This window comes from Hemitrygon akajei, chromosome 30, assembly GCF_048418815.1.
Source record: "Hemitrygon akajei chromosome 30, sHemAka1.3, whole genome shotgun sequence".
Lineage (NCBI taxonomy): Eukaryota > Metazoa > Chordata > Chondrichthyes > Myliobatiformes > Dasyatidae > Hemitrygon > Hemitrygon akajei.
The window spans coordinates 13,374,949-13,400,214 of NC_133153.1; the positions used below are offsets into that span (position 1 = coordinate 13,374,949).

The window sequence follows — 25,266 nt, forward strand, 5'->3', positions numbered from 1 at the left end:
CCTTTATGTTCCTACTTCAATAGTCCAGAATCCTGTCTGATTTTTGCTTTCTAAACCTCAAGCATGCCTCCTTTTTCCTCTTGACTGAACATTCAGCAATGGTTCCTTTACCCTACCATCCTTTCCCCATCTCAATGGGACCAACCTATCCAAAACTCTATGCAAGTGATCTTTAAACAACCTCCACACTTCTGCTGTCCGTTTCCCTGCCTATTCCAATTTCCTGCCTAATACCATCGCAATTAACTCTCACCCATTTCAGCACTGCTCCTATCCTTGTCCATGACTATGCTGACAGTCAGGGTCCTGCTGCTTTGCTTCCTTCCTAACTCCCTATCTTCCCTCTTCAGGACATCATCCCTTATCTTATGTATGCCACCAGTACCAATGTGAACGACAACTTCTATGTTGTTGGTACTAAGGTGTACCACAAATTCAGTATCTTTTGCAGAACAATTCCACAGCATAACCAAGCCATTTATGCCCCTAGTTGTGATACTTAGTGCAAAATATTCAAAAAGGATTAAGATTTGTGTGATGCTTTTGATGTGGTGAAGTCCCTGATTAGGCTTGCCATGCCAAATGAGAGCAAACAGCAGCAAATATCTCAGTTTTATGTAGTCTCACTGTTGCCTAATTTATTTGCATATTGTAACAAAATAATGTCCAATACTGCATACTTCAACTCAGGTTTATCCCCCTAGTTCAGTCCCTTCCTACCTACATCTATGAGACTTCACATATTCTTGAACTTGTCAATGATTTCAAGTTCCCCTGACCCCAATCATCTTATTTTCACTCTGGATGTCCAGTCCTTATACATCTCCATCCCCCATCAGGAAGGCCTCAAAGCTCTCCATTTCTTTCTGTACACCAGACCCATCAGTTCCCCTCCACCGCCATTCTCCTCCGATAAGCAGAAATGGTCCTCACTCTCAATAATTTCTCCTTCGGCTCCTCCCACTTCCTTCAAATAAAAAGTGTAGCCATGTGGACTCGCATGGGTCCCAGCAATGCCTGCCTTTTTGTCAGCTACATGGAACAGTCTATGTTCCAGGCCTACAATGATATCAGACCCCAAATTTTCCTATGCTACATCGACAACTGCATTGATGCTGCTTCCTGCACCCATGTGGAGCATGTCGACTTCATCAACTTTACCTCCACCTTCCACCCTGCCCTCAAATTTACCTGGTCCATTTCTGACACCTTCCTCCGCTTTCTCAATCTCTCTGTCTCTATCTCTGGAGACAACTTATCTACTGATATCTTTTATAAACTCACCAATGCTCACAGCTACCTGAACTATACCTCTTCCCACTCTGTTATTTGTAAAAAATGCCATCCCCTTCCGTCAATTCATCCATCTCCACTGCATCTGCTCTCAGGAAGAGGCTTTTCATTCCAGAACTAAGGAGATGTCCTCTTTCTTCAAAGAAAGGAGCTTCCCATCCTCCCACCACCACACAAGGGATAGGGTTCCTCTTGTCCTCACCTACTACCCAACTAGCCTCCATGTCCAGACATAATTCTCCATAACTTCCACCTTCTCCAATGGGATCCCACCACCAAGCACCTCATTCCATCCCTCCCACTTTCTGCTTCTACAGGGATCGCTCCTAACGTAACTCCTTTGTCCATTTGTCCCTCCCTACTGATCTCCCTCCTGGCACTTATCCTTGCAAGCAGAACAAGTGCCACACCTGCATCTACACCTCCTCCCTCACTACCATTCAGATACCCCAAACAGTCCTTCCAGATGAGGCAACACTTCACCTGTGAGTCTGTTAGGATCATCTACTGTCTCCTGGGCTACTGGTGTGGCCTCCTGTATATTACAATAATAATAAAGTACTTTAATGATCCCAAGTGTGAAATTCTTTCGTTACAGCAGCAACATTTACAAACACATTTAACAGTGTGCAGACTTAACTAATAATATAGAATAATAATATACACAATAATAATTTACCGGTGTGCAATAATAATGTATAAAATAATAAAACAGGGACTATTGTACTATGATAGGTGTTCTCCTGTCACACAGAGATGACAGGTTGTATATGCTTATTGCATCTGGTAGGAAAGATTTTCTATAACGACCCTTGTGACAGCGGAGCTGAATGAGTCTGTTCAAAAGGATGCTCCGCTGCTTATTCAGTAGGTCATGGAAAGGGTGTGCCAGATTGTTCATAATGGTTAAGTTTGCTTAGTGACCTTCTCTCATCATTAACTCAAAAGAGTCTGGGTCATAGCCAAGGATGGATCTAGACTTTTTGATGAGTTTATTTAGTCTCTTTCCATCACCAGCAACGATGCTGCTCCCTCAACGTAAAGCCGTAAGGAAGACTACACTCACTAAAACAGACTGGTAAAAGATCTCCAACAACCTGCTGCATACATTGAAGGATCTCAGTTTCCTTAGCAAATAGTCTGGACATCCCCTTCTTGTAAACAGCCATGGTATTGGTTTTCCAGTCAAGTCTGTTGTCAAGGTACTCCTCCACCACCGCAACTTCTCCCAGAAAGCATACAGGGCTCGTCACAGTCCTCTTCCTCCTAATTCAATCATCATCTCCCTAGTATTGGCCACATTCAGGAACCGGTGATTCCTCCCACACCACTGCACAAACCTGTCCACCAGTCCTCTATACTCTGACTATTGTCCATCTCTGACACCCAACCACCACAGAGTCATCAGAGAACTTCCGCCAGTGACCAAGACTCAGACTTGTACGGTGTGAACAGAAACAGAGACAGGACAATCCCTTGTGGCGCTCCAGTACCACTCACCACCATCTCACAGAGAACTACCCAGCCATACAAACTGGGGTCTAACTGTCAGGTAGTCAATAATCCAGGAAATAGAGGATTTTTCTACGCCCATCCTTTGCAGTTTCTTGCTCAGAAGTGGCTGGATTAAATTGAAGGCACTAGAGAAATCAAAAAATGTGACACTTACAATGCAACCAGCATCATCAACTCCTACGAGGTTGGTAGGCAAACCTGACATAGACTGGGCAACACCCACAAGATTAAATTAAATCTGGCTGGATTAAATCAACACTTTGCTGAGCAACACCCACCAGAAAAAAATGGAATCTCCCAGTGGCCTCCCATTTTAATTCTTATATTCCATCTGGGTAGGCTGAAACCTGATGGCATGAACAGCAATTTCTCAAACTTCTGGTAATGCACCACACCCCCTTCACCATTCCCCATTCCCATTTTCCATTTACTATCACCAGCATTTTATTTCAGAATCAGAGTCAGGTTGATTATCAATGGTATATGTCATGAAATTTACTAATTTAGCAGCAGCAGTTCAATGCAATACATAATATAGAAGTAGAAAATAAACATAATAAAATAATAATAATAAATATATCAATTACAGTATAGTTATATTGAATAGATTTAAAATCATGCAAAAAACATAAATAATATATATTAAAGAAATGAGGTAATATTCAAGGATTCAACATTCATTTAGGAATCGGATGGCAGAGGGGAAGAAGCTGTTCCTGAATCGCTGAGTGTGTGTCTTCAGACTTCTATACCTCTTACCTGATGGTAACAGTGAGAAAAGTTCATGCCCTGGGTGCTGGAGATCCTTAATAATGGGCACTGCCTTTCTAAGACACCGCACCTTGAAGATTGTCCTGGGAACTTTGTACGCTAGTATCCAAGATGGAGCTGACTAAATTTATAACCATCTGCAGCTTCTTTCGGTTCTGTGCAGTAGCCCCTCCATACCAGACAGTGATGCAGCCTGGCAGAATGCTCTCCACAGTACATTTATAGAGGTTTTTGAGTGTATTTGTTGACATACCAAATCTCTTCAAACTCCTAATGAAGTATAGTCTCTGTCTTGCTTTCTTTATAACTACATTGATATTTTGGGACCAGGTTAGGTCCTCAGTGATCTTGACACCCAGGAACTTGAAACAGCTCAGTCTCTCCACTTCTGATCCCTCTATGAGGATTGGTATGTGTTCCATCTTCTTAGACTTCCAGAAGTTCACAATCAGCTCTTTCATCTTACTGACATTGAGTGCAAGGTTATTGCTGCAACACCAATCCACTAGTTGGCATATCTCACTCCTGTACGCCCTCACGTCTCCAACTGAGATTCTACCAACGACTGTATCATCAGCAAATTTATAGACGGTATTTGAGCTATGCCTAGCCACACATTCATGGGTATAGAGAGAATAGAGCAATGAGCTAAGCACACACCCCTAAGGTGCACCGGTGTTAATTGTCAGTGAGGAGGAGATGTTATCACCAATCTGCACAGATTGTGGTCTCCTGGTTAGGAAGTCAAGGATCCAATTGCAGAGGGAGGTACAGAGGCCCAGGTTCTGTAACTTCTCAATCAGGGTTGTGGGAATGATGGTATTAAATGCTGAGCAATGGTCAATGAACACCATCCTGACATAGGTGTTTCTGTTGTCCAGGTGGTCTAAGGCTGTATGAAGAGCTACTGAGATTGCATCTGCCATTGACCTATTGTGGCGGTAGGCAAATTGCAATGGGTCCAGGTTCTTGCTGAGGCAGGAGTTCAGTCTAGTCACAACCAACCTCACAAAGCATCTCATCACTGTAGATGTGAGTGCTACCGGGCGATAGTCATTAAGGCAGCTCACATTATTCTTCTTAGGCACTGCTATAATTGTTGCCTTTTTGAAGCAAGTGGGTACTTCTGCCCGTAGCAGTGAGAGGCTGAAAATGTCCTTGAATACTTCCACCAGTTGGTTGGCACAGGTTTTCAGAGCCTTACCAGGTACTCCATCAGGACCTTCCACCTTACGAGGACTCACTCTCTTTAAAGACAGCCTAACATCGGCTTCTGAGACAGAGATCACAGGGTATCAGGTGCAGCAGGGATCTTCAGAGCTATAGTTCTTTTCTCCCTTTCAAAGGTGTTGAGTTCAACTGGTAGTGAAGCATCGCTGCCATTCATGCTGTTGGGTTTCGCTTTGCGGGAAATAATGCCTTGCAAACCCAGCCAGAGTTGTCGCACATCCGATGTCACCTCCAACCTTGTTCAAAATTGTCTCTTCACCCATAAAATAACCCTCCTCAAATCATACCTGGTTTCCTGGTACAGACCTGGGTCACCAGACTTGAATGCCACAGATCTAGCCTTCAGCAGACAATATACCTCCTGGTTCATCCTTGGCTTTTGGTTTGGGAATGTCTTTGTAGTCATACACTGTAGTCATACACTCATGCACACAGGTCTTAACGAAGTCAGTAACAACTGCAACAAACTCAACCAGATTCGAAGATTAATCCCTGAATACAGTCCAGTCCACAGATTCAAAGCAGTCCTGTAAGCACTCCTGTGCTTCCCTTGTCCAGACCTTCTTGGTCCTCACTACTGGTGCTGCAGTCTTAAGTCTCTGCCTATACACAGGGAGTAGAAGTACAGCCAAGTGATCGGACTTCCCGAAGTGAGGGTGTGGAATAGCACAGTAGGCATTCTTGATGGTGGTGTAACAGTGGCCAACATTTGTACTGCCAGCATTTTAATATAGAGTCTATCCACTGGAGTGTCGATTATTTAAGTCTGCAACCTCTCTAGAAGACAGAACTTCATACAGGTGTATTATAGACTCAAAGCCATTTTCTGCCATCCTAATGTGCATACTGTGCCACTGAACAATATGATTTGCCTTGACATTATCAGTTTTGGTTTTCGAACCAAAAGAAATACCGCAGGAATTTTTATATTTAAAACAGCAAAGATGAGTCAAAACAACTACTGAAATCAACTCTGACTGAATATATTGGGTAATAGTCAATATTATGATGAGCTGCTCATCTTAAAATACAAGCAAAATGATGCTGTTGTCCACATTCTGTTTGTATCTATATTTATCACTGCTCTGAGTCAATGAATTCCGCTGAAAGAAATGTAATAAGAAAAGTGGAATAGAAAGTACAGGAATTGCACACCAAATACAGGGGTTCACAAAAGTATTACAGCTAAGGCTGGGCTGAATTATTCGACACTGTTGAAGGTTCGCCAATGAACTCAACATCATAGCAAAGGAGGCCCAGAGAACTAAATCACCCCACAGCACCACCATCTGGCCAATACCTGCAACAACACTGTTTCCCCTATGCCCCTTTACCATTCTACTTGACCCACACGGTACAAAAACAAGCACTGCTGAGGAAATAAAGCAACTGTGTTGGGACAAGAATAGCATTGGTCCAAACTTCAGATGCAATTGGAAATGTACTCTTGAACTCAAGTACAAAGTGCAACAGATTCTATCTTTTGATATAGTAGAAATATGCTCACCATTTTTTATGTAGCTGGAGTACGACAACATAATCAAAATAGATCTGGCCAATTTCCAAAGGAAATGAAGAAAACAGCTGTTAAAAGTTATCTGGTCAATATAGAATTATAAACAAAAAATACACAAGTCAAGAAAATGATGGACTCCCCTAGGCTGAACCAGGAGTAACTTCAAAATACAGACCAGAAAGGTGCAAAATTATGTATTTACTGGTTATACTGAAATACTGCACCTAAAAGATAATTGCCAAAACCTTGCTTGTACAAACAATATTCACCAATATATGTAAAGGCAAAGGCACAGTAACAAACTAGAATCCACTGTTGTGCCCAGCAACCAATCCTCATGAAATAATAAAATAGCATTTATAGTTATACCTTCCATGTCCTCAGCTCAATCCAAAGCACTTAAAATTACTCCGAATTGCTGGCATCATAATCTGTTATATGGGAATTTAAAAGCACAGGAACATACAAAGCTGCATGGGTACGGCTCTACCCCAATCACAAGCATCAACATCAGATACTGTCTTAAGAGGGTGGCATCCATCATTAAAAGTCCAACCATCTTCTGGCAGCTATCACTGGGCAGGAAATACAGAAGCTTAAAATCCTACACCACCGACTTTGGGAACAGCAACTTCCCTGCCCTACCAGCGGCGGGAACAGAGCACAGCAAACTGTTCCTCGCAAGTCGACGACGCTTGTTTAAAAAGAGATCTTCACAGGCATTTGGCCACTGCAGAGGCCCTGTCAGCATCGGGAGCAGAGCACAGCAAACTAAATAAAAGTACGGGAGGGACAAGTGGAGCAGCCGTTGTCTAGAGCAGGCCAGTGGCAAGAGTAGAAATGTTAGACTTTGGCTCGGAGGAGGCGTTGGATCTGGGTAAGCTTCTGTGTAGGTTTTTGTTTTGTTTTTCTCTTACTGTATCTGGTATAGTAAATGGCGGTCGTGTGTTCTTCATCCCGGATGCTGGAGGCCTGGGAGACCTAGTTCTCCCAGAGAACTGTATCTGGCTGCAGCTCCTTGAAGGTCGTGTTAGGGATCTGAAGCAGCAGCTGGATGACCTTCGGCTTGTACAGGAGAGTGAGGAGATAATTGATTAGAGTTACAGGGAAGTAGTCACCCCAAAGTTGCAGGAGGCAAGTAGTTGGGTGACTGTCAGGAGGAATGGAAATGTAAATAGGCTGTTAGAGCAGAGCACACCTGTGGCCATACCCCTCAAAATATAAGTATACCACTTTGGATACTTTTACGGGGGATGATTTCCCAGGCGAATGCCATGGAGACCAGGTTACAGGCTCTAAACATGGGTCCGTGGTGCAGAAGGGAAAGAGAGAGAAGAAGGGAGCAGTAGTGTTAAGGTACTCAATAGACAGGAGATTCTGTGGATGTGAACAGGACACCAAATGGTATGTTGCCTGCCAGGTGCCAGAGCCAGGGCCAACTCAGATCACGTCTACATTTTGGAGAGGAAGGGGGAGCAGCCAGATGTCTTGGTACATATTGGCAGTCAGACTGTCAGGAAGGGCAGAAGGTGATGGGACATAGTCGCAGCCAACAGAGTGAGTATCAGCACATTAGGGATGCAAAATCAAAGAGGGTAGCAAACACTGTACTCAAGGTGTTGTATCTCAATGCACGGAGTATAAAAAATAAGTTGGATGATCTTGTTGCACTATTACAAATTGCCAGATATGATGTTGTGGCCATCTCTGAATTGCTGCTGAAAGATGGTTGTGGTTGGGAGTACAATGTTCAAGGTTATATGTTGTATCAGAGGGGTAGGAAGGTAGGCAGAGGGGGAGGCATGGCTCTACTGGTAAAGAATCGTATCAAATCAGTAGAAGATGTTGAATCCTTGTGGGTTGAGTTAAGAAACTGCAAGGGTAAAAGGACCCTGATGGCAGTTCAAGTCAAGTCAAGTCACTTTATTGTCATTTCGACCATAACTGCTGGTACAGTACACAGTAAAAACAAGACGTTTTTCAGGACCATGGTGCTACATGAAACAACACAAAAACTACACTGATCTACGTAAAAACAACACAGAAAAAATTACACTGGACTACAGCCTTACCCAGGACTGCATAAAGTGCACTAAACAGTACAGGCATTACAATAAATAATAAACAAGACAATAGGCACAGTAGAAGGCAGTAAGTTGGTGTCAGTCCAGACTCGGATATTGAGGAGTCTGTTGGCTTGGGGGAAGAAACTATTACATAGTCTGGTCATGAGAGCCCAAATGCTTCAGTGCCTTTTCCCAGATGGCAGGAGGGAGAAGAGTTTGTATGAGGGGTGCGTGGGTTCCTTCATAATGCTGTTTGCGCAGTGTAAATGTCTGTAATGGCGGGAAGAGAGGCCCCGGCGATCTTCTCAGCTGACCTCACTATCCGCTGCAGGGTCTTATGATCCAAGATGGTGCAATTTCCGAACCAGCTCAGGATGCTCTCAATACAACCTCTATAGAATGTGATGAGGATGGGGGGGGGGGGGGGGGGGCTCCCAAAAGTGACTGGGAAGTGGACCATAGATTACAACAGGAAATAGAAAAGGCTTGTCGAAAGGGCAATGTTATGATAGTCACGGGAGATTTTAACATGTAGATCGATTAGGAAAATCAGGTTGGTAATGGATCTCAAAAATTAGTGGGAAGATAGAGAATTGGGAAGTTCTTAAAAACCTACAGAGAGCAACTAAAAGAATTATTAGAAGGGAAAAGATGAAATATGAAAGCAAGTTAGCAAGTAATATCAAAGTGGATAGTAAAAGCTTTTTCAAGTATTTAAAATATTAAAAAGAGATGAGAGTGGATATAGGACCGCGAGAAAATGAGGCATGATAAATAATAACGAGGGACAAGGAGATGGCAGATTAACTAAATGAGTGTTTTGCATCAGTCTTCACTGTGGAGGACACTAGCAGTGTACATGATGTTGTAGTGTGTGAAAGAAGAGAAGTGGATGCAGTTACAATTACAAGGGAGAAGGTGCTCAAAAAACTTGAAAAACCTAAAAGTACATAAGTAACCCAGACCAGATGAACTGCACCCTAGGGTTCTGAAAGAGGCAGCATTAGAGATTGTGGTTCCTACACTTAAAGCTGACACTTAAAGATACTTTGGTATATTGGTACACTGGCAGAACTTTATGGCTTTCTATTCCGATTGTGTTCTTCTGACCTGTCTGCAAAGGACACAATTCCCAATCTAGTATTGAGCCAAAGGGAAACAAAGAGGAGGTACTTGGGGCCACAAGATTAGACAGCAAGCCTCAACAGAACACTATACATCACAGAGCTGCGCCATATGGTTTAAGACAGTTGCTGAAATACAGCTTTTATGATCAAAAATGCAAAATGACAGCTGTTGTACGTGTGAAGATGGCTTAGAGTCTTGTGATAAGCTTTGGCAGACAGCAAACCACCTTCATCAAGTCAAAACAAAGCCCATCAGAATTAATGCTAATATATACATTCAGGTGTGGATTTAGTTAGTAAAAAATTAATGAGCCTACACATTGCTGAAGTCAGAAGATGAACACACAAGTATATGAAAAACACCGAATGTTAACGAAGGGTTTAAAATAAGTAGCTCCACAACCTAAAATTATTGGTGTGTTCATTCTTCCATCACCTTTCCATTCTCCTCTGGTGAGGAGGTGTTTTCAGTACCAGTAAAGCACTGAATGTTTTATTATTCTGAGTAAACTGTAATAGTCATATTAGTGACTGACATTTTTTATTTAAATGAGTACAATAAAACACTATTCTGGGGGACAATGAGGGAGTTACTCAGGTTCTGATGCTACAGCATCACAGATTCTGGATTTGGAAGGTACACAGGAGGGAAAAAACTCAATGCTGGCGACCTTCCTGACAGATACAACCAAAGAGCGTATTGCTCCATCTTTTGGCTGAATGCAGAACTACATCACACTGTTCAGCTGTTCTTTCCTATAGATCAGTTTTGTACATTGTAGTGGGAAAGGATAACCAGTTTCAAAGTTAAAAGTTCAAAATAAATTTATTATCAAGTCCATTAACGTTTCTATACTACCCTGAGATTCATTTTCTTGAGGGCATTCACAGTAAATAGAAGAATCACAATATAATGTGCCCAATAGGATGGACAAACAATGTGCAATAGACAAGAAACAGTGCAAATACAAAAAGAAAAAATAACAATAAACAAACAAGCAAAAAATATCGAGAACATGTGATGAAGAGTCCTCGAAAGTACGTCCATAGGTTCTGGGAACAGTCCAGTAATTGGGCAAGTGAAGTTATCCCTCTCATTCAAAAGCCTGATGGTTGAGGAGTAATAATTGCTCCTGAACCGGGTGGTGTGAGTCCTGAGGCTCCTTTACCTTCTTCCTGATTGCAGCAGTGAGTAAAGAGCATGACCTGTATGGTGGAGGTTCTTAATGATGGGTGCTACTTTCCTTCAGTGATTCAAATCTAGTCCAGAATTGCCATTTAACATGTGAGATGGCTTTCCAGATATCTTACCTGGACCTCCTGTATTTTATTTGATCACCAGACCAGAACACTACCAATCTAGTCCTCAGCAGATTTCAGATCTCATAGTTCATCCAGAGCTTCTGGTTGGAGAAGAACACTCTGAATGATTTTGTGGGGCCACACTTGTCAATGCATGTTTTTATACAATCCAAGATATCCATGACATACTTGTTAAGATTGTCTGATGAATCTGTCTGATATTGGCACTTGAACATTTCTGACAATGGTCAAACAACTTAGTCAAAACAGGTAAAAAGTGTTTTTGAAGCATCCTATGAAGGAGCATATATTAGTAAATCAGGTGCATAGTTATCATCACCAATATTCTGCCAGCAGAATATTTTCGGGATTAAACCTCTCCACTGTTTAGAATCAGAAGTAGATCTAATATTCACTGGCATATGTCATAAAATATATTGTTTTGCTGCAGCAGCACATTGCAATACATAATCAAAAACCTATAAATTACAATAAGAAATAAAAAATTAAAATAAGTAGTTAAAAAAAATACTTGGCCAGTCCCTAAAACATTAAGTATGCATCTTCAGGCTCCTGTACCTCCACCTTGACAGTAACAAGGAAAAGACAGCATGTCCTGAGTGATGGGTGTCCTTAGTCTTGCAGCTTTTTTCGATCCTATGCAGTGGCACTTCCAGACAACCAGTAATGCAACCAGTTAGAATGCTTTGCAGAAATTTGCAAAAGTCTTCTCGAACTCTAATGAAATATAGCCGCTGTAATGCCTTCTTTATAAATGCATCAATATGTTAGGCCTAGGATAGATCTTCAGAGATGTTGACACCTAGGAACTTGAAACTGTTTACCCTTTCCACTGCTGATCCCTTCAGAAAGACTGGTATACGTTCCCTCGACTTTCCCTCCCTGAAGTCAACAATCAATTCCTTTGACTTACTGCCGTTGAGTTGATTCTGGTGATAATGAACCTCTTAAAGCAATTCATTACAGTAGATGTAAATGCAACTGGGCAAAAGTCATTGAGAAAGCTCACCCTACTCCTCTTGGGCACTGGTATAATTGTCACTCTCTTGAAGCAGGTGGGAACCTCCTACTGCAGCAGTGAGAGATTGCAGATGTGCTTGAACACTCCTGCTAGTTGATTGGCACAGATTTTCAGTATCCTACCAGATACACCATCAGGGCCTGACGCCTGGTGAGGGTTTACCATCATGAAAGATGTTCTGACATCGGCCTCTGAGACAGATTACAGGGTCATCAAATGCCACAGGGATTCACACAGATATAGTTTTATTCTCCCTTTCAAAACATGCATAAAAGGAGCTTAGCTCAACTGGAAATGAAGCATCCTAGCCATTAATGATGTTAGGTTTCACCTTGTAGGAAGTGATAGCCTGCCAAAAATCCCGGAGCTGACGTGCATCCAATTCAGTCTCTAACTTCAATCGGAATTGGTTTCTCGTTCTTAAAATAGCCTTCTATAGGTCTAACTACTAACATATCACTTGTGGAACCAGAGTGTGCGTTGTTCGAACAAGTATGAGTCAAAAAGTCAGAGCGTGAAAGCAGGGGCACATAAATCATGAGTCTTAAGAAGCAACACCAGTAGAGTCTGTTGAAATTGAGCTTGTTTTATCAAATAATGCATAGAATATAATGTAACAAACTCAATTATATGAATTATTAGCCATGCGTTAAATTTTATGTGAAGAGGCAGAATCACTGAAAGGTTAGTGACTTGACCTAGCATATTATTCCCTAAATGGTAAAGATTAAACACTCTGTCATCAATTTGCAAGGACAGGAGTATTACAATCATATAAAGCTTAATATATTATATTATCCTGCCAGTGCAGCAAGACCCACAACATGATATATCCAATTAGGACTACGTATTTATATTACTTGGCAATCCTATCGATCTTGAATATGTTGACTGCAAGGAAATAGCTGGAAACGATCTTAACATTAAAAAACATCCAGATGAGCACTGATATTCGACAAGTCCACAGGGCTATGGACCAAAAGTTGAAGAACTGAATTAAACTAAAAAGCTCCTGTACATACAGAACAAATCTCAGTGATTAAATGGCTCAGTCATCGTCTCACTTTCAACTTAATATTTCACTTGCATGTTTGCTTCTTTCTTCCTCCCTAGAAACCACTAAACTAACAGTACTAAACTGATGAAGATAGATATTTATGTTACAGGAAATGAGAATTCCAACAGCACATGATCCTCAAAGACAGAAAAAAATAACTTCACTGCTTTCTATTACATAGACAACCTTTTACTTTTCAACATTGTCACCACATTATAGATTCTCCCAGAAGAGGAAACATCCTCTCACATCCACCTTGTCTAGACCTTCGAAGATCTTCAAATACTTTAATAAGGTTTACTTTAGTATCAGGATCCTCAAGTCTGTCATAAAAATTAGGTCCCATTAATATTCTAGGAGTTTCCTAATAATAGGTGCTACCAGTTAAATTAAGAATATTTGTTATCCTTTATTATGAATGTCATTAATATTTTAGCTCTTCAAATCTTTATTGCATTGTAAACCATTCCTTAATTTAATCAGCTCGATTCCATAACCTGCAATATTTTATATTTTTTGTTTCATGGAGTCTTGGCTACCCCCTCCATCTGGACGCAGTGATATAATTCACCTGCTTCACGATTCACCACCAATATAGGACTGCTGAGTCTTTCAAAGACAGAGGAAGAGGAGGATGTTTTTTGATTAACTCCTCGTATTTCACAAACAAGGCGGTTTTGTTCCAGTCCTACTCAGCTGAACTGGAACATCTAGCGATCAGGTATCATCCACTTTATCTGCCACTGGAGCTTTCAGGCATCATTTTGGTAGTGGTGTATACTCCACATCAGACCTGTGTCAAACAGGCTCTTGACCATGGGTTCACAACCTGGGATCCACGGACGCCTTGGTTAATGGAAGGCGCCCATGGCATAAAAGAGGTTGGAAACTCCTGCTCTAGACGAACTGAGCGACATAATCAACAGGCATCATCACCCTGATGCCTTTCCCATCATTTTGGGGGATTTTAACCAGACTACCTTGAAAAAGCCCCTGATTATTTATCACCAACATATCATTTGTGGAACTAGAGGAGCCAACACACTGGACCGCTATTATACTACCATCTGGAACGCTTACCATGTCATCCCATGCCCACACTTTGGAAAGTCTGATAACCTGGCTGTACTTCTCCTCAGAGTATATGCAGAGACTGAAGACCACAGCACCAGTGGAGAGGACCAAGAAGGTATGGACACAGGAGTCGGGGGAGTGCTTACAAGCTGCATTGACGTAGTGGACCGGACAGTATTGAGGGATTCATATTTGAGTCTAAAAGAATACGCTACAATTGTCACTGACTTCATTAAAACCTGCGTGGATGAGTGTGTGCCTATGAGAACATATGAAAACATACTATACGTACCCGAATCAAAAGCCATGGATGAACCAGGAGGTTTGTAGTCAAGTGAGGGCTAGATCTATGGTAGTCAATTCTGCTGATCCAGGACTATAGAAGAATGCCAGGTACGACTAATGGAGGACAATCTCAAGAGCAAAAGAACAAATGCAGTTGAGGTTAGAGGCAGAATCAGATGCACGTGAACTCTGGCAGGGTTTGCAGGCCATTACTTCCTACAAAGTGAAGCCTAACATTACGAATGACAATGATGCTTCACTCTCAGATGAGCTCAACAGTTTTTATGCACACTCTGAAATGGAGAACAAAACTCCAGCTACGAGGATACCTGCAGCATCCAGTGACAATACAATCTCCATCTCAGAGGCCAACATCAGGACGTCTTTCAAAAGGGTGAACCTTTGCAAGGCAACAAACCCCAATGGTGTACCTGGTAAAACTCTGGAAACTTGTGCCAACCAACAGGCGGAAGTGTTTAAAGACAGTTTCAATCTCTCATTGCTACAGTCGGAAGTTCCCACCTGTTTTAAAAGGGCAATAATCATTTCAGTGCCAAGAAAAGCAGGGTGAGCTGCCTTAATGTCTATAGTTCAGTAGCACTCATATTTACACCAATGAAGTGCTTTGAGAGGTTGGTCATGGCTAGAATCAACTCCTGCCCATGCAGGGATCTGGACCCACTGTAACTTGCCTATCTCCACAAAAGGTCGACAGCGGATGCAATCTCATTGGCTCTTAACGCAGCCTTGGATCACCTGGACAATGCTAATATTTACATCAGGCTCCTTCTTACTGACTATAGCTCAGCGATTAACACATTTATTCTTACAGTTCTGAACAAAATCCTCTGGTACACCTCATGATGTGTGCTTAGCGCACTGCTCTACTCTCTCTACACCCATGATTGTGTGGCTAGGCACAGCTCAAATGCCATCTATAAATCTGCTAGCCAAGTTTCAGATGGTGACAAGAAGGCATACAGGAGCAAGATAGATCAGCTGATTGAGTGGTATCACAGCAACAACCTCATGCTCAATGTCAGTAAGACCAAAGAATTGATTGTGAACTTCAGAAATGGTAAGACAAAGGAACACACACCAGTCCTCATTGAGGGGCCAGAAGTGGAAAAAGTGAGCAATTCGAAGTTCCTGGGTATCAACATTTCTGAGCATCTATTATCAGACTCTTGAATCACTCAGCCCAACAATGATCTGGTCACACAACCTATTGATTCACTTTCAAGGACTCTTTACCTCATGTTCTTGGTATTTAATGCTTTTTTTTATTTTTGTATTTGCAGTTTGGTGGTCCTTTGCACATTGGTTGATTTCCCACACTGTTGTGTGTGTTTTTTCTTTGATTCTATTGTGTTTATTTGTATTTACTCATGTGACGGGGTCCAGAAATGACCCTATCAACTGTGCTGCTATTAAGAGAGAGAGGGAGGCGTCCAACGCAATGAGAGAGAGAGAGACAGAGACAGAGACTGCTTGAAAGATTGATGTTATGGTTTCTCTACAAGCTTGTTTACCTTTCCACAAGGACACTTGCCTGCTTGTGAAACTCTTACAGAGAAAGGAGGGCAGAGCAGGTTGATGGACAGCTGGTGTCCAACATGCAGGGATAAATACCAGGCAGACACATGGTTTTGGACACTGGATGAGCTTGTTGTGCCCACAGGAAGGTGGGCTTTTGGAGGATCGATTCGGGGAAATCGATCAGTGGCTCTCGCAGTGTGAAAAGGTATAACCGGTGTGGAATTATTTGTGTGTCCACCCTCGTCTGGGTGATAATTCCATCACTGAAGAATGGCCGCATGTGTTGTGGTCACAGTCAGTGACTTCAACAGATTTTGGAGGACAACGGGGATTTCAGAAGACAATGGGAAGATCGACAGCATCAGCTTATCTCTCTCTCTCTCTCTCCAACGTTACTCAACTAACTACCTCCAACTGAACTGAACTCTCTACATCACCGTAAGACGGTATCCATTTGCCCCTAGATTCAAAAAAGCTTGGTTTTCTATTTCCACACTTATATAGATACCGGTATATTATACCTGTAATCATTGCTACCCTGTTTGATATATCTGCATTTATATTACTGGATTGCGGAGTTACCAATAAACACTATCAGTTAATTGCAATACCAGAATCCAAAGTGTTTTCCATTTCTGCCGGTTCTTTAACACATCACGGGGTACGTGACACTCGGAATGCCCACAAGAAAGAGAATCTGAGGGTAGTATATCGTGACATATATGTACTAAAACCCTCTTCCATATCAAATAAGGAGATTTTCTATTACATGACAGATACATTTTGACAGTAAAGTCAAGAAAGTATAATAAAACTGAATATAATTTTGAAGCACAAAGTAACAATAAAATACATACCCGGTATATCCCTTCCAAGGTAGCCAAAAAATGCCAAACTAAAACTAACATCCATACAGTAAAAGTGAATTATTCCAATTGCATTGAAAGAAAGCAGGCAGTGGGATATACTTCCAAGAGGAATGTTTACACAACTCAGTTCAAGTGATGTCCCCAGCCATAAAGCATATCTCGATGGGTATATTGGCTTTATGTCAACTTGCTTATCTTAAAAGATAAAGCTTTAATGCTGACCTCAATGGTCTTTGAACAATTTTCAAATGTCTCTGACATTCAGAGATTTATAAGCACTGCTCAGAAGAATTTAAATAATTCAAATAACATTTTTTAGATTTTAAATGAATTTTTCTTTAGAACACATTTTGGTGCTAGAAATAAAGAAGTTAAAATCATTTGGATCAAGTGAACTCTTTAAAAATTGTTTCAGCGTAAAATTGGAGGAGCTTGCAAGGCAGTGTCACAGAACTGAGCATCTTCAGCTGCTTCATCAATGACCCTCCTTCCATCATAAAGCCAGAAGTGCCGATATTCACTGATAATTTACCATTGTTCAATTCTGTTCACAACTCTTCAGCAAAGTGAAGCACTACATGTCTGCATGCAACAAGACCTCGAAAACATGCAGACATGAACAGAAAGATGGCAGGCAACATTTCCACCAAAGTATGAGGCTATGACCATCTCCAACAAAAATGCAGGTCACTACCACCTTCTCAAGAACCACTTGGAACAGACAATAAAAGTGTAGACCTAGCCAGCAATATCAAAGGAAAATGTATTAAAAGGACAAGGGAAAACGATCTATCTGAATTAACCTTTTCAATCTATCGAACCAAAAGATAAATAAAAATATGCTCTGGCCTCCAGCTACAGTTCTGACTGGAAAGTAGCTGTGGACTTGTCTTATTTTACACTTTGTAAAATTTAAGAACATGAGCTTCTTACAGCCTCTTAAACATGCTCCGCCAGTCATAAAGTCAAGACTGATCTAATCTTGCCTTCAAATCCACTTTTCTGCTTATTCTTTAGCCTTAACTTCTCTACAGTTCAAAATCCTGTCAAACTCAGCCTCAAATACAAGCACTAACTGCTTTCACAGCTCTCTAGGGTACAGAAATCCAAATACTCCTATCGTGCACACTGAAATTTCTCTTTGTCTTTGCCTTATACTTGGGCAATCCCTTTCTCTGAAACAACATCTCCTCTTCTGGATCCCATCATATGGGCAAACATCTATTCAATAAACTACCTTGTCCGTTCGCTCAAACCCTGAGCAATTTTAAAGGGAAATTGCTAGGATATGTAATAATGCAGTCACCGATTCAATGAATTCTTATTTAAGTGAAACTCTCACCCAAGTTCAATTTGCAGAACCACCAGCTTAATGTTGCTCTGTCTACAGAAGCCAGGCTCATTCCCCAGCCTGATCATGGCTCCCAGTCCAAATGGTGCTGTTCCACAAGTCAGGCTAATGCACCACGGAAACATTCTTCACACACTCTACTTTCTCATGACTCATCCTCATCACTCCCCACTCACAATTTCTCTCCTTCCCACAAATTTCCCACTTTATGACTTCCCGCTCCACTTCCACTTACCCACACTTCCTCATTTCCAAGACATTCTGCTTGGTTGCCACAGGAAGCTCTTCAATGGCACTGACCTGCTTACTATGAGCTAACAAACCATTACTGCTTTTAAGTCATGCAAGCAGAAGCCAATGTGAATGATATAAGGCTGCTTTTAACATTTTCTAATTTGTGCAAATGGCACAAATAACTTCCAACTTTTTTTTTCCCCAATTTGCTTCCAGCTCCATTTTCAGGTCTCCCAGTTTTGACTCACCGAAGAACCCAGGTACCTGCATTCTCCCGCGAATTCCATGTGGCACCCTCTGCACCGTGTGGAGATTGCTGCAGGACCAGTCTCAGTCTCTGCCACAACTCCAAGCCTCACTCCCCACAGCCTATCATTGACCTCTCACCAACATTTCATCCTCCACCAAATACACACTTCCAAATGGTGATTCTTCTCCTTCCTCATTTCCAGGAAGGATTGGAAGATTACCCGTCTCCAGACCACGACCCCTGCAGCTTCAAACTCAAGACATCAGATGACTCCGGACCACAGATACCACTATCTCCGACTCCAGTTTCAAAATCCCCAGATGCCTTCAGACCATGAATTACATGGCCTCAGCTGTCTCCATCTCCAGGCCAAGACTTTTCTAAGTTCCATTTAGCCCCTGGGTTCCCCTTCCCCCACCACTTCCCCCCAGCCGCAGGTCTCCGAGGCTCCTTCCATCACCTCTTGGGTCCTCAAAGCTTCCATCATTCTCCTACACCCAACCCTCCCCTCTCCTCTGATGCCAGCAACTCCCCCACCCCCCAACACCCCAGCTCTAATTCTTGCCATGTGTTCGCTATTCCCCTCTCTGAGGTGGAATGTTCTGTCCTCTGCAAGGGCCTTACATTTGTCCCCTTTTCACCCACACCTCAGTGAATTCCACACCTGCCACAACACAGAGCTCATATTCTGTCGCCTCTGTCTCCGAACCCAGTTCTTTGCCAAGGATTCCCTGCCCCGCCCCAATGACCCTTCTCCCGTCTCCAACCTTCTCCTTTCAGTCACCCCATCCTGCTTTTCTGCCTACTCTGGATCCTTTCAACTCTAATTGCCGACGAGACAGCAACTAGCTCAACTTCCGCACTCCTCTCTCTTCTTTGAACTTACTTCTTCTGAATGCACTGCCCTCCACTCTCTCTGCACCAATCACAACTTCACCATCAAACCCAGAGACTGAAGGGGTGCCGTTGTAGTCTGGCGACTGACCTCTACCTTGCTGAGGCCAGGCAGCACTCTCAGACACCTTCTCTTACTTATCCTCTGGAAAAGGACCCCATTCCAGACCATCAGGCCACTGCCTCCTGCACCAGCATTCACCTCGTCAACTCTGCCACCAACCTAAAAGTTCCCTTACCCCACACTGCTTGTTTCTACCCAAGACCTACAAACCCCGAATGTCTGGGAAGGCCATTTGTTTCTCTCTGTTCCTGCCCTACTAAACTCATATCTGCATACCTCAACTCCATTTTATCCCCCTTGGTCCAGTCCCTTCCCACCTACATCCATGACACTTCACATTCTCTCAATCTCAACAACTTTCAATTCCCTGGATCTGAATGCCTAATTTTCACAATGGATGTCCAATCCCTATAAACTTCTTTGCCCAATCAATAAGGTCTTAAAACTCTCTGCTTTCTCAACCCATTCCCCTCCACCACCATCCTCCTCCTCCAGTTGACAGAACTGGTCCTCGCGCTCAACAGTTTCTCTTTCAGCTCCTCCCACTTTCTCAAAACTCAGCATGTCACCAAGGGTACCCACGCAGGACACAGCTACACCTGCCTTTTCTTTGGCTATGTGGAACAGTCCATGTTTCAAGCCTGCCCTGGTAATGCTTCCCGACTCTTTCTGTGATACAGTAACGATTGCATTGGTGCTTATTCATGCACCATGCTGAGCTCTTCAATTTCATCAACTTTGCCTCCAGCTTCTACCCTGCTCTTAAATTCACTTGGTTCACTTCTGACACCATTCTCCTTTTTCTTGATCCATCTTCATTTCTGGACACAAGCAGTCTACTGATATTTTTTTTTAAACTTACCGATTGGCACAGCTATCTTGACTCTACTTCTTCCCACCCCGTCCCCTACAAAAATGCCATTCCCTTTTAGGTCCTTCACTCCACCAAATCTGTTCCTTTTCAGGACATCAGAGATGTCCTCCTTCTTCAAAGAACTTCCTCCACCACTGATGCTGCCCTCACCCACATGTCCTCCATTTCCCTGACATCTGTGTGCATCTCATCTTCCTGCTGCTTTAACAAGGTATGGAGTTCCTCTTGTCCTTACTAACCACCCCACATCCTACACATTATTCTGCGCAACTTCCGCCATCTTCAACTGTACCCTACCACCAACTCACCTTTTATCTCCCCACAACTCTCCACTTTCCGTAAGAATTGCTCCAACAATGATTCCCTTGCTCATTCGTCCCTCCCCACTAATTTCCTTCCTAACACTTATCCCTACAAGCAAAAGAAGCGCTACACATGCCCATCAACCTCCTCCCTCACCTCCATTCAAGGCCCCATACAGTCTGTCCAGGTAAGAAAATAATACGTCTGTTGAATCTGTTAGGATCACCTACTATATCTAGTGCTCCCAATGCAGCCTCCGCTAGACTGGTGAAACCCAATGTAGATTGGTGGACTGTTTTGTCGAGCACCTTTCACCAAAAGGTGAAAAGGATTTTCCAGTGACCAACCATTTTAATTCCAATCCACATTCCCATTCCATCATGTTGATCCATGGCCTCCTCTTCTGCCATGAGAAGGCTACTCTCAGGCTGGAAGAACAACACCTCATATTCCATCTAAACAGCCTCCAATCTGATGGCATGAACATTGATTGATTTGGCAAATATCCAGTAATTTCTTCCACCTCCTTCCTTCTTTTTCATTTCCTCACTCTGGCTCCTCTTCTTACCTCTTCTCCTATGATTTCTCCCTAGTGCTCCCTCTCCCGTCCTTTCTCTCATGGTCCACTCTCCTCTTCTATCAAATTCCTTCTTCTCCAGCCCTCCACCCTTTCTACATTTCACCTCCTAGCACCATACTTCATACCCCTTCCCCATGCATCTGACTTCACCTATCACCTTCTAATTTGTATTCCTTCCTTTCACCCCACCTTCTAATTCTAGCTTCCTCCTGCTTCTTTTCTGTAGATGCTGTCTGACCTGCTAAGTTCTTCCAGCATTTGGCGTGTTGCCCTGGATTTGCAGCTTCTACAGAATCTTTTGCATTTCCAATCATGTTCTTACAATTTCAGATTTAGCATTAGGGCTAACTTTACCAGGAATTTAGCACATCAAACTCAGGCTTTTGGCATTTCTACTACCAGATTAAAGAACATTTTCAAAAAACATACATACCTGAAGCCCCAGCCGTCAACAGCACTTCCAAAAACCACATTTCCTTGCTCAGGGGCAAAGTAAAGATGTGAATCATCTGTTTCTTCCAGGCCAGCACTCCAGTCATAAATCTGTCCACTGGTCTTAGAGTCTAAACTGGGCTCTGGTGTGACATCCATCTCTGCTCTCTCTTCCAATACTTTTGAAGTAAAAAGACTCCCAGTTACCGCATTTACCTAAAGTATTCAGATATTATTGTACAATGAAAAAATGGGCAAAACATTTTTAAGAAGATAGAAAGTCCACCTTTCAATAAAATATGTCTGATTGCACTTCAAACTTCATTGCTATAATCACAAAGCTTCAGATACAACTGTTATAATTTAGTTCAGTTTCACAAATTTGCATTCTTCATTACTCTTCATTTATTCTTAACAAGAGACAGGTCTCTTTCCTCATTAATCCACTCTACCATTCCCTAGACTTTTCCTCTGGTTTTCAATATCATAAGATCATAAGATATAAGAGCAGAACTAGGCCATTTTGGCCCATCTAGTCTGCTCCACCATTTCATCACAGCTGATCCATATTTCCTCTCAGCCCCAATCTCCTGTCTTCACCCAGTATCCTTTCATGCCCTGACCAATCAAGAATCTATCAAATCAACACATACAAACAAGCTGGCTGAACTCAGCAGGTCAGGCAGCATCCGTTGAAATGAGCAGTCGACATTTCTCGCACTTCGGCCCTCATCCAATCCTCCCCATCACCACAACAGGGACCATGTTCCCCTTGTCCTCACCTACCACCCCACCAGCCTCCGGATCCAGCATATTATCCTCCACAACTTCCGCCACCTTCAACAGGACCCCACCAATAAGAACATCTTTCCCTCTCTACCCCTCTCTGCTTTTCGCAGGGATCGTTCCCTCCGCGACTGCCTGGTCCACACGTCCCTCCCCACAGATCTCCCACCTGGTACTTATTCCTGTAAGCGCAAGTGCTACACCTGTCCCTACACCTCCTCTCTTACCACCATTCAGGGCCCCAAACTGTCCTTCCACGTGAGACAACACTTCACTTGTGAGTCTTTTGGGGTAATCTATTGCATCCTTTGCTCCCAGTACGGCCTCCTCTACATCGGCGAGACCCGATGCAGACTGGGGGAGCGCTTCATCGAGCACCTCCGCTCCGTCCGCAACAACAGACAGGATCTCCCAGTTGCCACCCACTTCAACTCTGCTTCACATTCCCATCTAAATATGTCCATACATGGCCTTCTCTACTGCCATGATGAGGCCAAGCTCAGGTTGGAGGAGCAACACCTCATATACCGTCTGGGTAGTCTCCAGCCCCTTGGTATGAACATCGAATTCTCCAACTTCCAGTAATTCCCTCCCTCTCCCTTCCCCCATCTCACCTTCACTCTGTCTCCTCTTCTAGCTGCCTATCACCTCTCTCATGATTCTTGCCTTCTTCTACTACCCATAGTGCTTTCCCCTTAGATTCTTTCTTCACCTCTCCTGCCTATTCCCTCCCTGCTTCCCCTCCCCCACCCCTTGATCTTTCCTCTGATTGGTTTCCCACCCTCCCCCCACCTTCTTTATGGGACCCCTGCCCCCTCCTTCTTCAGTCCTGACGAAGGCTCTCGGCCCGGAACATTGACTGCTCATTTCAACGGATGCTGCCGGACCTGCTGAGTTCATCCAGCTTGTTTGTACGTGTTGATTTGACCACAGCATCGGCAGTATACTTTGTGTTTAAGATTCTATCAAACTCTTCCTTCAATATATGTAAAGACTTGGCCTCCACAACTGCTTGTGACAACAAGTTCCAGATTCAGCACTCTCTGGCTAAAGATATTGTCTTCCTGAGTGATTTTACCTGACCCAAAGACGTGCTTTGGTCTACGCTACAGAGATGTATTAGCAAGAAATCTATAATTACCAGTGCAAGCCTACTTTGAACTCTCATTATTTTCCATAGGAATGCATCCTTTAACTGCAATTGTAAACATCTGCTAACCAAAAATACATGACAAAGTACATATGACTTTTCATAGGTACATAACAAAATATTATCTAGAACAATTTCTGCAGCCCACAGAAAACCCACCGATGATCACCAGTGCCATATAATGCACCATATTGTCTTCTGGTTGATTTTCCATTGATCCTTTTATAGTTACTAGCCTATAGATTTGCTGAGTATGCCCAAAAGAAAAATGAATCTCAGGGCTGTATCTGGAGATACCCATGTACTCTGATAATAAAATTCACTTTGAACTTTTGAACTTTGATTATCTCAATCCCATATTTTCTTTCTCCACGTTGTAAGCAGCTATCTTCTGAGTATAATACAATGGAGTTCCTCAAAGGCTTTAGAAAGCTATATCAAACAACATTTTGTTTGCTGTTGTTCCCCCAAAGCCTGTGAAATCCAGAAATCCAGTTTTTCAAACCACCGATCTATTAAGCACCGTCTTAACAATTAAATACTTTTCTAAACAAAATTTGTATTACAAAATTAGCACTGCTACAGTTACCATAACTGTAAAACTTATCCTTGCTTAAGTAAGCACAAAGGTTGCCATAGCTTCATTCAAACATGGGTAGAGAGTATCCTGGCTAACACTAACAACAGATCACCTAATCAATCATTAATTTCTGTTTTAAACTGGCTGCCACTCTTTCTTTATAAACATGATGGCATTAAGGTTAGTCTATTAATTAATAAGCAATTTGGGATATACTGAGGTTGGGAAATAAATTAATCAAATACAAGTTCTTCCTTCTTCGAACAGACAGACTCCCAAATGATATACAAGACAACCACAAATCCCTCATGAGTAGAATTTTAGTGGAATAAACCACTACACACATTTATTCCGACTAAAAATATTATATGATCTAAGTACAAAGTGCACTTAAAGCCCCCAATTTATAACTGTCAGCTAAAATGGAAACAAATACAGTACTTTAATTTATTTCAAATAAATATATAGAATGTTGTGGGAAAGATGATTCAATTGCTAATTATCTTTCCAGCAATCAGAATGACTAATTTACATAGTAACCAGGAGATAGATACAAAGATATCCCCAGGTTAAATGAATTACAATTTTAAGTTAATACCACAATTCAAAAATATTCTGTTGCAGATTGCAGCATATTGCTTAAATAGGAATTGGTTCTATAAAGCGCAAGGACAGCAAAGCCCAATAATCAACAGATTTAGAACTGGATGCACGTTCAATCACTGCATTGGTCAAAGATGACCTAGGTAGATGCACAACCATAACTGTGTTGTCATGTCAGCCACCTTTTGATACATTTCTTTAAAAACTGCTTCCATCACATCTAACAAGCAGAGAAATACATATTTTAAACTGCAGGTGGTTTTCATTTTCCACACTGTGTTGAATTTAATTAGAACATGTCCGGGTTAGTCTTCAGACTGTTGAGACCAACATTATACAAATAAAAACAAGGTATACTCATCTACAAAATAATACCATTCCCCTACAATCAAAGATATTAATTCCTTCCTTCTATTGCACTTGCTCACTTTTTCTTTTATGTTTATTCTTCATCTTACTTATTTAAAAGATGTTTGTTC

General features: G+C 42.2%; 1 protein-coding gene across 1 annotated transcript in view; it reads right to left on the reverse strand.

The window, feature by feature from the left end:
* Positions 1-25,266, reverse strand: part of efl1 (elongation factor like GTPase 1) — a 280,941-nt gene that overhangs the window by 222,309 nt on the left and 33,366 nt on the right. Inside the window, exon 7 of the mRNA XM_073033003.1 lies at positions 21,670-21,884. Coding sequence (XP_072889104.1) covers positions 21,670-21,884 — 215 coding nt within the window. The remainder of the gene's footprint in view (positions 1-21,669; positions 21,885-25,266) is intronic.